The following is a 14866-nucleotide window of genomic DNA, read 5'->3' on the forward strand; positions in this document are numbered from 1 at the left end:
AATCCTCATTGGATGGCTGGATCAGACAATTTCCCCTTTCAAGATGCCAATATTGATCTTCAAAGCTCAATAATATTCAGGAGGAAACACAGAAGAAAACTCCATAGTGAAGTATTATGGACACCATTTTTTTATTGTAAAAAATATCGATACACACAAACAAAACAATTTATGTAGCATAACACAGGGGGTTATGGACCTCAATGCTGTTTTGCACCCTATGCAGGTTTAGATTCAAAGTACATCTTCCTGGGGCATGTTATTTACACATGTATTGACTTTGTTTTATCACTGATGAATATTGAGCACTGTGATTCAAATTGATTGGATACTACTATGTGTTACGTATAGTAGCTAGATTGTTAAACAGGATCTGGGATTTTATGCATATATGTTGAATTTATCATTTTTGCTACTATCTGTTTATTATGTTTGTGTCTACATAATAGTGAGTGTGACTGTCTTGTAGTATTATTTTGTTAAGAGTTTGAGCACTTTGAGTGTGGTATTTTGGTTTACTAATTCTGGTATTGTCTGCCAAAGTTTCAGTGGTCAGGGCCTGATTCTGTGTGTAGTGAAGGGGGGGGGGGGGGGAATGTGTCCAGGGAAGATGACAGTGAATAGGTGTAGACAGAAGTGGACAGGTTATGGCAGAAGGGGGGCACGATTTTGTCATAAAAAGGGTCAGTAGCAGAATAGAGAAGAGTTTCTTTGGGTAACGTTTAGGCAGATGGGGAGAGGAGATAGAAGACAAGGAAAGCTAAGGTACTGACCAGAGAGAGGAAAAGGATTGTTGGAGAGGTTCCATAGTGTGCATAGGTAGAAAAATACAGGGTCAAATGTGTATGGGCATCATTTCATTGTTCTGGTTCTTTCTAAATCCCATACTAAATCACTGCAGTTCTCGAACACCATCAGAAGAGTGTGCAAGACCGTCGTTTTTGAATGAATTGTGAGGTTAGGGAGATTGCGTGGAAACCTCATACTGCCCCAAAATAAGAATTAACTCAATAGGGGTAATTAGTTCGATCGCAGCATATGTACAACTAAAGGGTCCTGTGTGACAGTCTAAATAAGTCTCAAACCCACTTTTTTTGCGTCTCATATGTTCTCCTGGCCAGACACTGCAGCTCACAATGGGATGATTTTAATCTATAAAACTGGGGGAGGCCTAAGTGTGACCATGTGCTGACTGAAACTAGTGTCAGGAAAGGCATGCCAGTAGACAACATGGTTCCTTTAGACCAAAGTTTCTCAACTCCAGCTCTCAAGTACCCCCAACAGGTCATGTTTTCAGGCTTACCATTATTTTGCACAGGTGATTTGATCAGTTTCACTGCCTTAGTAATTACCACAGCCGTTTCATCTGAAGGCGATCCTGAAAACATGACCTGTTGGGGATACTTGAGGACCGGAGTTGAGAAAAATTGCTCTAGACAGACTTCTCTGCCTTTTCACAGGCTAATCCTGCTTCCAGATATACATGTGTTGCGCAAATATGTGGCGGATCCTGCTGCATTAAAAGTCTATGTAGTTCTTGTAGTCCCACAGCTTTACGCTGTGGGGAGAATAAAGGAACTTCACTGTATCGGGGCCAGCCTTATGCAGGGAAGCGGCATGGCAATGGGCGCTAAATATAATGGCGTCATATGCCAATCTAGCTATGGGATTGTGAGAGGCCCAACACATATGGCACACCAACCCTTTTTCTGGAAAGCTAGTATTTTTTGGTCGATATATCAATATTTTAATCATTTTGAATGGTCCAAATTAATCCATTACACAATTTGTCACACATTGCAATAACATTCCACACGGGCTCTCCTTTAAGCATGTCACAGATCCAAATAAACTGGCTTTTCTAAACTTGGAATTATACCATTTTGGAGCCAAGATACATGCCAAAAAATTTTTAAACCCACGGCAGGCAACTCTTTACTACATTACAAAAGCTGTCATCACCATAAGTAATAAGTAATGCAATCCTAAGAAACAAACTAATGGATAAAGGGTACCCAGATTCCCTCATCCAGCAAGCATATACATATTACCTTGATGACCAACCCCCCAAAAAAGAAACAGAACTCTTTGATCAGACCATTCGATTCACCACTAAGTTTCAAACAGAGCACAAACAAAAGGACCAAATCCTCAAAAATACTGGAAAATACTACATCCTCTTTAACCTTTTCTCCCCGAACAACCGCAAATTTCATACAGAAAACCTCCCAATCTTAAAAACAAAATAGCCCTCAGTAAGCTAAAACACCAACCAAGCACTCCATCTCCCCGGCTTTGCCTTATTCCTATCATAGGCATGTATAGGTGCAATAAACCATTATGCAAAACCTGTGCTTTTTTAAACCATGGAAAAAAAAGAGTTTATTGGAAAAGGAAAAACACATACATTTTAAGAGTTCTACAATTGCTCCTCCGACCATGTCGTTGTTTATTGCTGAAGCTGTCCATGCAATTTACTATATATATATATATATATATATATATATATATATATATATATATATATATATATATATAACACAAACCATCTGTCCGTTAAGAGAAAGGCTTGGCAAACATTGCAGATGGATAGGAGGCATAGACAAATATAACATTCCTTGCCACTTTGCCAAACACCATCTAAAATCATCTGCAGGTTTGGAAGTATGTGTAGTAGAGCAGATATCCAGAAACCTCTCGGAAGCCAAGAGATTCCACAGGTTTTGCGAGTGTGAGACATTTTGGAATTATTTTTTAGCTTGGTTATTGCCTGGTGGCCTAAATTAAGAGTTAGACCGCGTACACACGGGCGGACTGTTCGCCCAACTTTGTCCTCTGAACAGTGTTTCAGCGGACAGTCCGCTCGTGTGTGGGCTTCAGCGGACAGTTTCAGCGGACTGTCTGACGAACAAAGTCTTACGGAATTTCCGTAAAACTGTCCGCTGAAACTTGGTTTGAGCGGACAGTCCGCCCGTGTGTGTGCCAGTCCGCTGTACTTTCGAAATGAGCGAACTGTTCCCGCCCGGAGAAAAGTCTGCTCATTTCGAGCGCGTCTCCAGGTAGGCGGGGCCCGCGAAGGAGACGTCGCGGGCCCCGCCGCCTGGTATGGACTTAAAGGGGAACCCCAACGCCGAAAAAAATCGGCGTGGGGGTCCCCCCAAAGTCCACAACAGACCCTTGTCCGAGCACGCTACTCGGCCGGCCAGGAAAGGGGGGCGAGTGAGCGCGCCCCCCCTCCTGAGCCGTACCAGGCCACGTGCCCTCAACATGGGGGGTGCCTTGGGGAAGGGGGGCCGCGCGGCCCCCCACCCCAAAGCACCTTGTCCCCATGTTGATGAGGACAAGGGCCTCTTCCCGACAACCCTGGCCGTTGGTTGTCGGGGTCTGCGGGCGGGGGCTTATCGGAATCCGGGAGCACCCTTTAATAAGGGGGCCCCCGGATACCAGCCCCCCCCCTATGTGAATGAGTATGGGGCACAATGTACCCCTACCCATTCACCTGTGAAAAAAAAGTACAAAAAAAAAACACAACACAGGGTTAAAATATTTTATTGCACAGCTCCGGGGGTCTTCCGTCTTCGGGGGGTCTTCTCGCCGTACTCCTCCGCTATCTTCTTGTAGCTCTTTTGCTAGCGGAGGAGTCCGGCTTTCTTCCTCCCCGCCGCCGGCCTCTTCTCCCGACTTCGGGGGTCTTGTCCCCCTCTTCGGTTCTTCTGCCGGGCCACCGCGCCTTCTTATAGCTCTTTTAGAGGCGGTGGCCCGGTCTTCTGCCACCGCCTTCCGTTCTTCTGCCGGGCCACCGCGCCTTCTTATAGCTCTTTTAGAGGCGGTGGCCTGGTCTTCTGTCACCGCCGTCGCCGCCTTCCGTTCTTCTTCTTCTTTTTCTCCAGGAGATGTTGACACGACGCTCTCTCCGGCCGGAATGCCAGGGCGGCGCTGCGACTTATATAGTGACAATGGGGCGGTGTCACATGGTATATGTCACATGGGTTGGTCACATGGTGACCCTGCCCCCTTACGATGTCATAGTCCCCATGTGACATATACCATGTGACACCGCCCCATTGTCACTATATAAGTGGCCGCACAGCGCGGCTCTGGCATTCCGGAGGAGGAGGAGGAGGAGGAGGAGGAGGAGGAGGAGGAGGAGGAGGAGGAGGAGGAGAGGAGGAGGAGGAGGAGGAGGAGGAGAGGAGGAGGAGGAGGAGGAGGAGGAGGAGGAGGAGGAGGAGGAGGAGGAGGAGGAGGAGGAGGAGGAGGAGGAGGAGGAGGAGGAGGAGGAGGAGGAGGAGGAGGAGGAGGAGGAGGAGGAGGAGGAGGAGGAGGAGGAGGAGGAGGAGGAGGAGGAGGAGGAGGAGGAGGAGGAGGAGGAGGAGGAGGAGGAGGAGGAGGAGGAGGAGGAGGAGGAGGAGGAGGAGGAGGAGGAGGAGGAGGAGGGAGGAGGAGGAGGAGGAGGAGGAGGAGGAGGAGGAGGAGGAGGAGGAGGAGGAGGAGGAGGAGGAGGAGGAGGAGGAGGAGGAGGAGGAGGAGGAGGAGGAGGAGGAGGAGGAGGAGGAGGAGGAGGAGGAGGAGGAGGAGGAGGAGGAGGAGGAGGAGGAGGAGGAGGAGGAGGAGGAGGAGGAGGAGGAGGAGGAGGAGGAGGAGGAGAGGAGGAGGAGGAGGAGGAGGAGGAGGAGGAGGAGGAGGAGGAGGAGAGGAGGAGGAGGAGGAGGAGGGAGGAGGAGGAGGAGGAGGAGGAGGAGGAGGAGGAGGAGGAGGAGGAGGAGGAGGAGGAGGAGGAGGAGGGAGGAGGAGGACGGAAGGCGGCGACAGAAGTCTGGGCCACCGCCTCTAAAGAGCTATAAGAAGGCGCGGTGGCCCGGCAGAAGAACGGAAGGCGGCGGCAGAAGACCGGGCCACCGCCTCTAAAAGAGCTATAAGAAGGCGCGGTGGCCCGGCAGAAGAACCGAAGAGGGGGACAAGACCCCCGAAGTCGGGAGAAGAGGCCGGCGGCGGGGAGGAAGAAAGCCGGACTCCTCCGCTAGCAAAAGAGCTACAAGAAGATAGCGGAGGAGTCCGGCGAGAAGACCCCCGAAGACGGAAGACCCCCGGAGCTGTGCAATAAAATATTTTAACCCTGTGTTGTGTTTTTTTTTTTACTTTTTTTCACAGGTGAATGGGTAGGGGTACATTGTACCCCATACTCATTCACATAGGGTGGGGGCCGGTATCCGGGGGCCCCCTTATTAAAGGGGGCTCCCGGATTCCGATAAGCCCCCCGCCCACAGAGCCCGACAACCAATGGCCAGGGTTGTCGGGAAGAGGCCCTTGTCCTCATCAACATGGGGACAAGGTGCTTTGGGGTGGGGGGGCCGCGCGGCCCCCCCTTCCCCAAGGCACCCCCCATGTTGAGGGCACGTGGCCTGGTACGGCTCAGGAGGGGGGGCGCGCTCGCTCGCCCCCCTTTCCTGGCTGGCCGGGTAGCGTGCTCGGACAAGGGTCTGTTGTGGACTTTGGGGGGACCCCCACGCCGATTTTTTTCGGCGTTGGGGTTCCCCTTTAAGTCCATTCCAGGCGGCGGGGCCCACGACGTCTCCGTCGCGGGCCCCGCCTACCTTGACACGCGCTCGAAATGAGCGGACTTTCCTCCGCGTGTGTGGGCGAGTCCGTTCATTTCAAAAGTTGCGCAGACTTAGTAAGACGAACTTAGTCTGCCGTATTAGTCCGCTCAAAAAGTGCCGTGTGTGGGCAAGTTCGTTCATTCAAAAGTTTGAGCGGACTGTCTGACGAACTTACTTTGGGCAGACAGTCCGCCCGTGTGTACGCCGCCTTAGAGGTGTTTACAATTTTGTAACAATACATAATTACGCTTTTATCTTTTTATCCCTTTCCTACAGAATAATTTATGACTCTATGCTTGATGATTGGGTTGGAAAGATGTCAGGGGTGGTGGGCTCTTCCTATAAGTAAACATATTCATATGAATGCCTTTGATACCCAATGTGAGTTGCCTCAAAATCACGGTTTCATCAGCCACTATAAAAAAAAAAATGCAGTTTACATCCAATCTATAGGAACATATCACTCACACATACACTAACACAACCACACACAAATATAGAGCAAATGCTGTATAAATCTCCAAACAGGGAGATTTAGCCACAGATTTCCTGTTTCTCCCCACCTTCTTCCCCCTTCCCCCGACCCAGCGCCATTATTTGACATCCACCTAGAACGAGAGCCACACCGCCCCTCTGTCATTTGAAGGTGGGCGGGCAGCAAGCGGTTAACCACTGTCAGTGCTCAGGACCGGTGCTGCTTTGTCTTTCATCCTTCCCTGTATCCTGTGACCCTGTGACCCTCTGATTCTGCATCCTGATTCCAGTTGCTGACCCAGCTTGTCTTACCCTTCTCTTCACTCTTCCTGCACCGACCCCAGCTTGTCCTTGACCTCTGCCTGCTCCATTTGTTTCTCTTCCACTGTTCCTGACTCGGCTCGTACCCAGACCATGCTATTGCCTGCTCCTCTGTAGCAGATCTGCCCTACCAATGTATGACCCAGCCTGCCTGCATAAGCTCCCTGTTTTTTGCCTTACATCCCGCTGTGCCTACTGTCCTACAGTCTGCTACCAGTGCATGCCTTACCCACCCTTTGTCACCAGTACCAGCCTGCTTTAGTCTGCCATCCACCAGCTGTTTACCAGCCCACCTTCTTCACTAAAACTACTGATGACCTCTCCTGCCTTGTGTGGATACCCGCTCTGCTACTGGCAAGACCTACAGGTACTCATGCCACGCTGAACTGCATGTTCTGTTCACACTACCAGGGGCCCTCAAGTCAGAGGTGTAAGAGAGGCCTTCCTCATCATTTAAGGCTCTGCTACCAGGTACATGATATACAGGCTTGTGAATCAGCAGTGATAATGCTAATAGTCAATACCCCTGCAACATTTTTCATCTCACAGTAGTGCAAGCAGGCACAGTCTACATGAGAATGAAAACTCTTCTCTGAATTCTAGAGCTGTGTTGCATTGTTAGAGTAAAGAAAAACAGATATAAACACCTATGTGGTAGTGCTGCTAGATAAACAAACATAACTCCATAAATTGATAATATATACAATCAAACTTCATATACAGTGGTGTGAAAAAGTGTTTGCCCCCTTCCTCATTTCCTGTTCCTTTGCATGTTTGTCACACTTAAGTGTGTCGGAACATCAAACCAATTTAAACAATAGTCAAGGACAACACAAGTAAACACAAAATGCAATTTGTAAATGAAGGTGTTTATTATTAAAGGTGAAAAAAAATCCAAACCATCATGGCCCTGTGTGAAAAAGTGATTGCCCCCCTTGTTAAAACATAGTATAACTGTGGTTGTCCACACCTGAGTTCAATTTCTCTAGCCACACCCAGGCCTGATTATTGCCACACCTGTTCACAATCAAGGCATCACTTAAATAGGAGCTGCTTGACACAGTAAGGTCCACCAGAAGATCCTTAAAAGCTACACATCATGCCGAGACCCAAAGAAATTCAGGAACAATTGAGAAAGAAAGTAATTGAGATCTATCAGTCTGGAAAGGGTTATAAAGCCATTTCCAAAGCTTTGGGAATCCAGCGAACCACAGTGAGAGCCATTATCCACAAATGGCGAAGACATGGAACAGTGGTGAACCTTCCCAGGAGTGGCCGGGCGCCCAAAATTACCCCAAGAGCGCAGCGACGACTCATCCAAGAGGTCACAAAAGACCCCACAACAACGTCCAAGGAACTGCAGGCCTCACTTGCCTCAGTTAAGGTCAGCGTTCATGCCTCCACCATCAGGAAAAGACTGGGCAAAAATGGCCTGCATGGCAGAGTTCCAAGGAGAAAACCACTGCTGAGCAAAAAGAACATCAAAGCTCGTCTCAATTTCTCCACAACACATCTTGATGATCCCCAAGACTTTTGGGACAACATTCTGTGGACCGATGAGACAAAAGTGGAACTCTTTGGAAGGTGTGTGTCCAAGTATATCTGGCGTAGAAGGAACACTGCATTTCATAAAAAGAACATTATACCAACAGTAAAATATGGTGGTGGTAGTGTGATGGTCTGGGGCTGTTTTGCTGCTTCAGGACCTGGAAGACTTGCCGTGATAAAAGGAACTATGAATTCTGCTGTCTACCAAGAGATCCTGAAGGAGAATGTCCGACCATCTGTTCGTGTACTCAAGCTGAAACGAACTTGGGTTCTGCAGCAGGACAATGATCCTAAACACACCAGCAAGTCCACCACCGAATGGCTGAAGAAAAACAAAATGAAGACTTTGGAGTGGCCTAGCCAAAGTCCTGACCTGAATCCTATTGAGATGTTGTGGTATGACCTTAAAAAGGCCGTTCATGCTCGAAAACCCTCTAATGTAACTGAATTAGGACAATTCTGCAAAGATGAGTGGGCCAAAATTCCTCCAGGACGCTGTAAAAGCCTCATTGCACGTTATCGCAAACGCTTGGTTGCAGTTGTTGCTGCTAAGGGTGGCCCAACCAGTTATTAGGTTTAGGGGGCAATCACTTTTTCACACAGGGCCATGATGGTTTGGATTTTTTTTCACCTTTAATAATAAACACCTTCATTTACAAATTGCATTTTGTGTTTACTTGTGTTGTCCTTGACTATTGTTTAAATTGGTTTGATGTTCCGAAACACTTAAGTGTGACAAACATGCAAAGGAACAGGAAATGAGGAAGGGGGCGAACACTTTTTCACACCACTGTAAAGTGCATGTGCCACTGTGCAAAATAGCAATATATAATTATATATATATATATATACACACACACACACATATATATGTATATGTATATATATATATATATATATATATATATATATATATATATATATATATATATATATATATATATATATATATATATATAGTGATAAAATATGATATAAAAAAAGTCCACAATATATAAGGTTCATGTCCCACTGTGCAAAATAGCAAACAATATATAATAACAAAGTGATAAAAAAAATTATGAAAAATAGATACAATAATATTAATAACCTTCTAAAGCTCTAAACAGTCTCTACTTGTGAACAGTGTTTCACAAACACACATTGTGACTCCACTCACTGACTTCACCAAGTGCAATGCAGGATCACCTCCATCATAAACCCCTATGGGTCAATTGGGCTTATAGGCTAATATTCTGGTTCCTTAAAGTGGTTGTAAACCCTTACAACACACTTTGACCTACAGGTAAGCCTAGATTAAGGCTTACCTGTAGGTCCAAGAAATATCTCCTAAACCTACACGGTTTAGGAGATATTTGCCGAAAGACAGGCACACGCACTGAGTGCAGCACCGCCAACGACGAAGATGCCGCGCGTGTCGGCTCCCGTGCGCATGCGTGGGAGTGATGTCATCGCGGCTTCACCGAATGACAGCGGCGGAGCAGCGAGACCCCACCGAGAAGATGGATGCGCCGGACTACAGGGGACAGCGGTGACATTGCTGGCTCCTGTGTCAGGTAAGTGACACATAATGGACTACTATGCGATGCATAGTAGCCCATTTTGCTTTGCCTTTGCAGGGAATGAAAGAGGAAGTAAACTCATCAGGGTTTACTTCCTCTTTAAGACACTGTATGGTTCCCCATCAAGGATGGCTCCAGATTAGTCAACAGAAACTCCAAGATGACATGGCAAGACACAAGTGCTTCCAATAGTGCAGTACCTAGGTGTAAGCCTGAACAAACCTTACCACCCAAGCTTCATACAATGCATTCACATTTATTGATTAAAAACAAGGCATACAACAATATCCAGCAAGTCTCATGTATTGTGCTGATAGTCCCACCACCAGGCTCCACCTCTAAGAATTACGCCACAGCACATAGCTGCAGATAGGTATTTATATCTGTCTTTTTTTCTATCATTGTGGATAGGGGAACACATAGGTAGTAGCAGCAGCTCGACTTACATCCTTGTCACTGGGGGCAGCATATAACCATTCAATTGCTTTTCAGTGTTGTATTGTTACCACACCACTGCAAGAAACCTCACTAGGTGGACTTCACTTGAACAGGTATTTGCAGGACTTTTCAAGGGGGCTCAGAGATACATGTAAAAATAGATGCAGCACATATTTTAAGGCCACAATTCCACTTTAAATAATTTGGATGACATGATAAACTATTAGTATCATGTTTCATTTTATCAATGTTTGTTCACTTTTTTAATTGTTAGAGGTGTAAAATTGACATTTGTTTTCGACCACAGTAATGAGAAATTTCAAAGAAGCAGGACTTTTTCTGAAAATGAACAAAATGCTAACAGTTTATGTAGTATTTGTTCCGTAAAGTCCATGCATTTCAAAATCAAATGTTAAACGCAAATGAAATTTTGAAGTACTTTCATACGCCATTTGTTAAGTCATGGAATGCACTGAGAATTTTTGTACAAATGTTCATAAAAATATTCGTTTGGAAATCTACTAGTGAATGGCCAGCTTTACATAGACAAGACTAGACAAGAATGAATAAATGAATATGCATAGAAACAATTATTGGTTTAATACACGGTACTTTTCCTTAAAGTGGAACGATCTTATAATCCAACGCTGTGCTGTCCTGGAGCTCCCCACTGATTGCTGTCATCTTCAGCCGGGTGGCTTCCGGGTACTGACCCCTGGCCCCTTGTGGTCAACAAATTAGACAGGAATGGTGAGGTATATAAAAGACTTACCATTCTAGCATCCCACAAGGAGAAAGTCTTGTCTGCAGAGCTGGTGAGCACAATGTTGAGGGGTATTTGGCTCCAAGATATTGCCAAGTGAGGAACAGTTATGAGAAGCCAGACAACTCAATATTGTAACTCACTGACTATTGGTTATTACTGAATCACAAACAGTGCAATACCAAGTCTACATCTGAAATTGTGGTCAACAAATTAGACAGGAATGGTGAGGTATATAAAAGACTTACCATTCTAGCATCCCACAAGGACAAAGTCTTGTCTGCAGAGCTGGTGAGCACAATGTTGGAGTATGGAAGGAACTCAATGCTGTTGACAGAGTCCACATGGCCTCTCATGGTGTACCTACACCGCTCACTGTCAAACAAAAGCAATAAGAGATTAACTAACAAGCAAAGGCACAGAAACAACTGTTCTTACTTGTAAATCTGCAAATTCAAGCACTGCAATAATATTTGAAAAGTTTAGATAAAACAATGAATACTGCATAGTAAAAACACTCTTTACACCCTGTTGCTGAAAACTAGCAACTTAGTTTCCAAAATGTGCATACAAAGAAAAAGACTCTTATAGTTTATATTAAAAGTAGTACCAATACTTTCCATAATTGCAATAATGTATTCAGACAAAGAGAACAAAAATGTAAAACCTCTGAAAGAACAAGAAAATAAGCAGTTCAATAAGTGAGATAAAACATACGGGAGGAGTTAACAAATGCTTAACAATTCGCACATTGATATATCAGGTCATTATTATTCCATTGCACGGTGCAAGCCAAATTTCGACTAGTTAGATTGCCCTCTCTCTGGGCTGCTTATCACTCAATCTCCGCAGTAACATATATTGCTGCTTTAAATAACATGTCCCAAATGAATTTCTTGCAGAGCCATGAGATGTAATTAGAACTCACACCCTTATGTGTCAACAAGGAAAGCAGGCAGGCTACATAAGAAACTAGAACACATAGTGCATATGGCACTCACTTATAGTGATTGACACAAAGGATAGACAAGTGGGCTGCATGGAGACTAGGGTGAGATTAATTAGCTGCCACAACAGGAAGAGCCTGGCTGAGATATTTTCCAAGGTGAAAATGGACTAAGGTGATGGACCCTGACAGCCCGCGTGTGAAAGAAGACAATACAAGAATATTCATACAGTACAAGTACATTTAACCATATAAAAAATTAATGGGGCCCAGATATGTTTTTCTCAAATTATTTATTTGCAGAAAAATTCTGGCATTGCATTTAACATTTAGCATAAGTAATCTGCATGAAAAGGTCAAAAGTGATTAAGACAGGAGGAAAGATAGATGGATCGTTCTATACAATGTCTAACCATTTAAATCCAAGTCAACTCACAAGTTTTGTAATTAGGCCTTGCCAGTGGATAAATAAGTAAACAGAACTTATTTACTGGAAGAGTTCAATGTGGTTCCCGACATTGTGGCCTGCACTGTTTATATACCTTACTGTACTGCTGAAGAAGCTACTTTTGATTGCTGCCTCTGAATGCAAGCTACAACAATATCTGCACTGAAGAGTACCCATCAACACCCTACAGGAGGGATACATTTTTATATTATTTCATAGTTTGGATAAGGCTCATTGTTTTGCACTGCATGCATAGTGTGTTATGTTGTCTAGTTAATCACATGCCGACCAGTCGCCACAGTTGTACTATGGCAGAATGGCACGGCTGGACGAAACATTATGTAACGTCGCTTTGCCCTGTGGCCACTAGGGGGTGTGCAAATGCCGCTGGAGTCACGCGCGCACCCCCCACCGGGCAGATGCGAGTCCCCGGCAGTCTCGATCACTGCCGGATTCCCGCAATCACCGATTAGAGACGGAGAACCCGGGACTGTGTGTGTAAACACATAGTTTCCAGTACTCTGAGAGGAGAACTGACAGATCGTCTGTTCATACAGAGTACGAACAGCGATGTGTTACCTTTTCTGCACTGTCCCAATCCCCTTTCAGTTAGTACCGAAGCTAGGCCACATGTAACCCATTTATCGCCCCTTATTGTTAACCCCTTCACTGCCAGTGACATTTTTACAGTAATCAGTGCATTTTTAATCGCACTGATCACTATCAATGCCAGTGGTCCCAAAAATGTGTCAAAATTGTCCGACGTGTCCGCCATAATGTAGCAGATTGCCATTACTAGTAAAAAAAAAAACTAATAATAAAAATGCTATAAATATATTTCCTATTTTGTAGACGCTATAACTTTTGTGCAAACCAATAGACATGGGCGCCGTCAAAAAATTTGTTTCGTTCTGTTCCGTTTCGATTCGTAATAAAATTAATTCGTAATTCGTATTTTGTGTCCGAAAATTCCGTTCTGTTTCGTACGAAATACGAATTTTCGTACGAACGTTCTTTACCATGAATTTAAAGGCAAAAACATTGCTTATTATGACTTGCAGAAGACTTCTGTGATAGAAGTCAATGTAAGTTGCCTGAAGACATTGGTGAAGCACTTTCATCCTCTCTGGGCAGGCTGCCAAGAAAAGAACAAAATGATACAATGTTTCTTGTTCAATGGGCTGAACTCCGTGTGTAGAAGTTCTCAGTTTAACCTTTTAAAGACTAAATCTTTTCTGACACTTGTTGCTTACAAGTAAAAATCCAGTATTTTCTGCTAGAAAATCACTCAGAAGCCCCAAAAATTATATATATATATTTTTTAGCAGAGACCCTAGGGAATAAAATAGCAGTTGTTGCAATATTTTATGTGACGCGGTATTTGCGCAGAGGTCTTTCAAACGCAAGTTAGCCCTTTTTTTTTTCGGTCGACCTCTAGAAAGCACTGACATTAGCAGCGTGACATACAGCAATGACACCTGCACCGTGATAGAGTGATCTGACACCAGCACCGTGACATAACACATCTATGAGGTGAATCTGGGATCGACAACTACAAGCATTCTTTTTTTATATGTGAAATTCTGAAAATGCAGGAATCTTGAGATAATGGAGGCGAGGGAAGGTCAGGGTAGGCAAAGAAAAGGGTGCAGGAGATGATTCTTTGCCTACCCTGACCTTCCCTTGCCTCCATTATCTCAAGATAACTGAATTTTCAGAATTTCACATATAAAAAAAGAATGCTTGTAGTTGTCGATCCCAGATTCACCTCATACATGTGTTATGTCACGGTGCTGGTGTCAGATCACTCTATCACGGTGCAGGTGTCAGTGCTCTATATCACGGTGCTGGTGCTGGTGATCATCTCCTGCACCCTCTTCTTTGCCTACCCTCACCTTTCCTCGCCTCCATTATCTCAAGATTCCTGAATTTTCAGAATTTCACATATAAAAAAAGAATGCTTGTAGTTGTCGATCCCAGATTCACCTCATACATGTGTTATGTCATTGGCCATGTGGTGGGACTATGTGTGCACAGCTAGTAATTATTTTGTGGCTGCAAATATGACCTGTAGGTTTGTAAAGTTCACCATCCCTGTGCTGTGCTGACTTCCTCCTGGGGCTGCTTATTATGAGGGGCTCCCACCATCCCTGTGCTATGCTGACTTCCTCCTGGGGCTGCTTACGGTGCAGGTGTCAGTGCTGTATATCACGGTGCTGGTGTCAGTGCTGTATATCACGGTGCTGGTGTCAGTGCTTTATGTCATGCTGCTGATGTCAGTGCTCTCTATCACGGTGCAGGTGTCAGATCACTCTATCACGGTGCAGGTGTCAGTGCTCTCTATCACGGTGCAGGTGTCAGTGCTCTCTATCACGGTGCAGGTGTCAGTGCTCTCTATCACGGTGCAGGTGTCAGTGCTCTCTATCACGGTGCAGGTGTCAGTGCTCTCTATCACGGTGCAGGTATCAGTGCTCTCTATCATGGTGCTGGTGTCAGTGCTCTCTATCATGGTGCTGGTGTCAGTGCTGTATATCACGGTGCAGGTGTCATTGCTGTATGTCACGCTGCTAATGTCAGTGCTCCCTAGAGGTCGACCGAAAAAAAAAGGGCTAACTTGCAACGACCGCTATTTTATTCCCTAGGGTCTCTGCTAAAAAAATATATATAATTTTTGGGGCTTCTGAGTGATTTTCTAGCAGAAAATACTGGACTTTTACTTGTAAGCAACAAGTGTCAAAAAAGATTTAGTCTTTAAATGGTTAAACT

General features: G+C 45.2%; 1 protein-coding gene across 1 annotated transcript in view; it reads right to left on the bottom strand.

Moving 5' to 3' along the window:
* Positions 1-14866, bottom strand: part of SPAG16 (sperm associated antigen 16) — a 1450443-nt gene that overhangs the window by 611286 nt on the left and 824291 nt on the right. The window contains exon 13 of the mRNA XM_077448331.1: positions 10955-11081. Within this exon, the coding sequence (XP_077304457.1) occupies positions 10955-11081 (127 nt within the window). The remainder of the gene's footprint in view (positions 1-10954; positions 11082-14866) is intronic.

This window comes from Lithobates pipiens, unplaced genomic scaffold (assembly GCF_037356315.1).
Source record: "Lithobates pipiens isolate NorthernLeopardFrog02 unplaced genomic scaffold, aLitPip1_a1.2 Scaffold_22, whole genome shotgun sequence".
NCBI classification, from domain to species: Eukaryota; Metazoa; Chordata; class Amphibia; order Anura; family Ranidae; genus Lithobates; species Lithobates pipiens.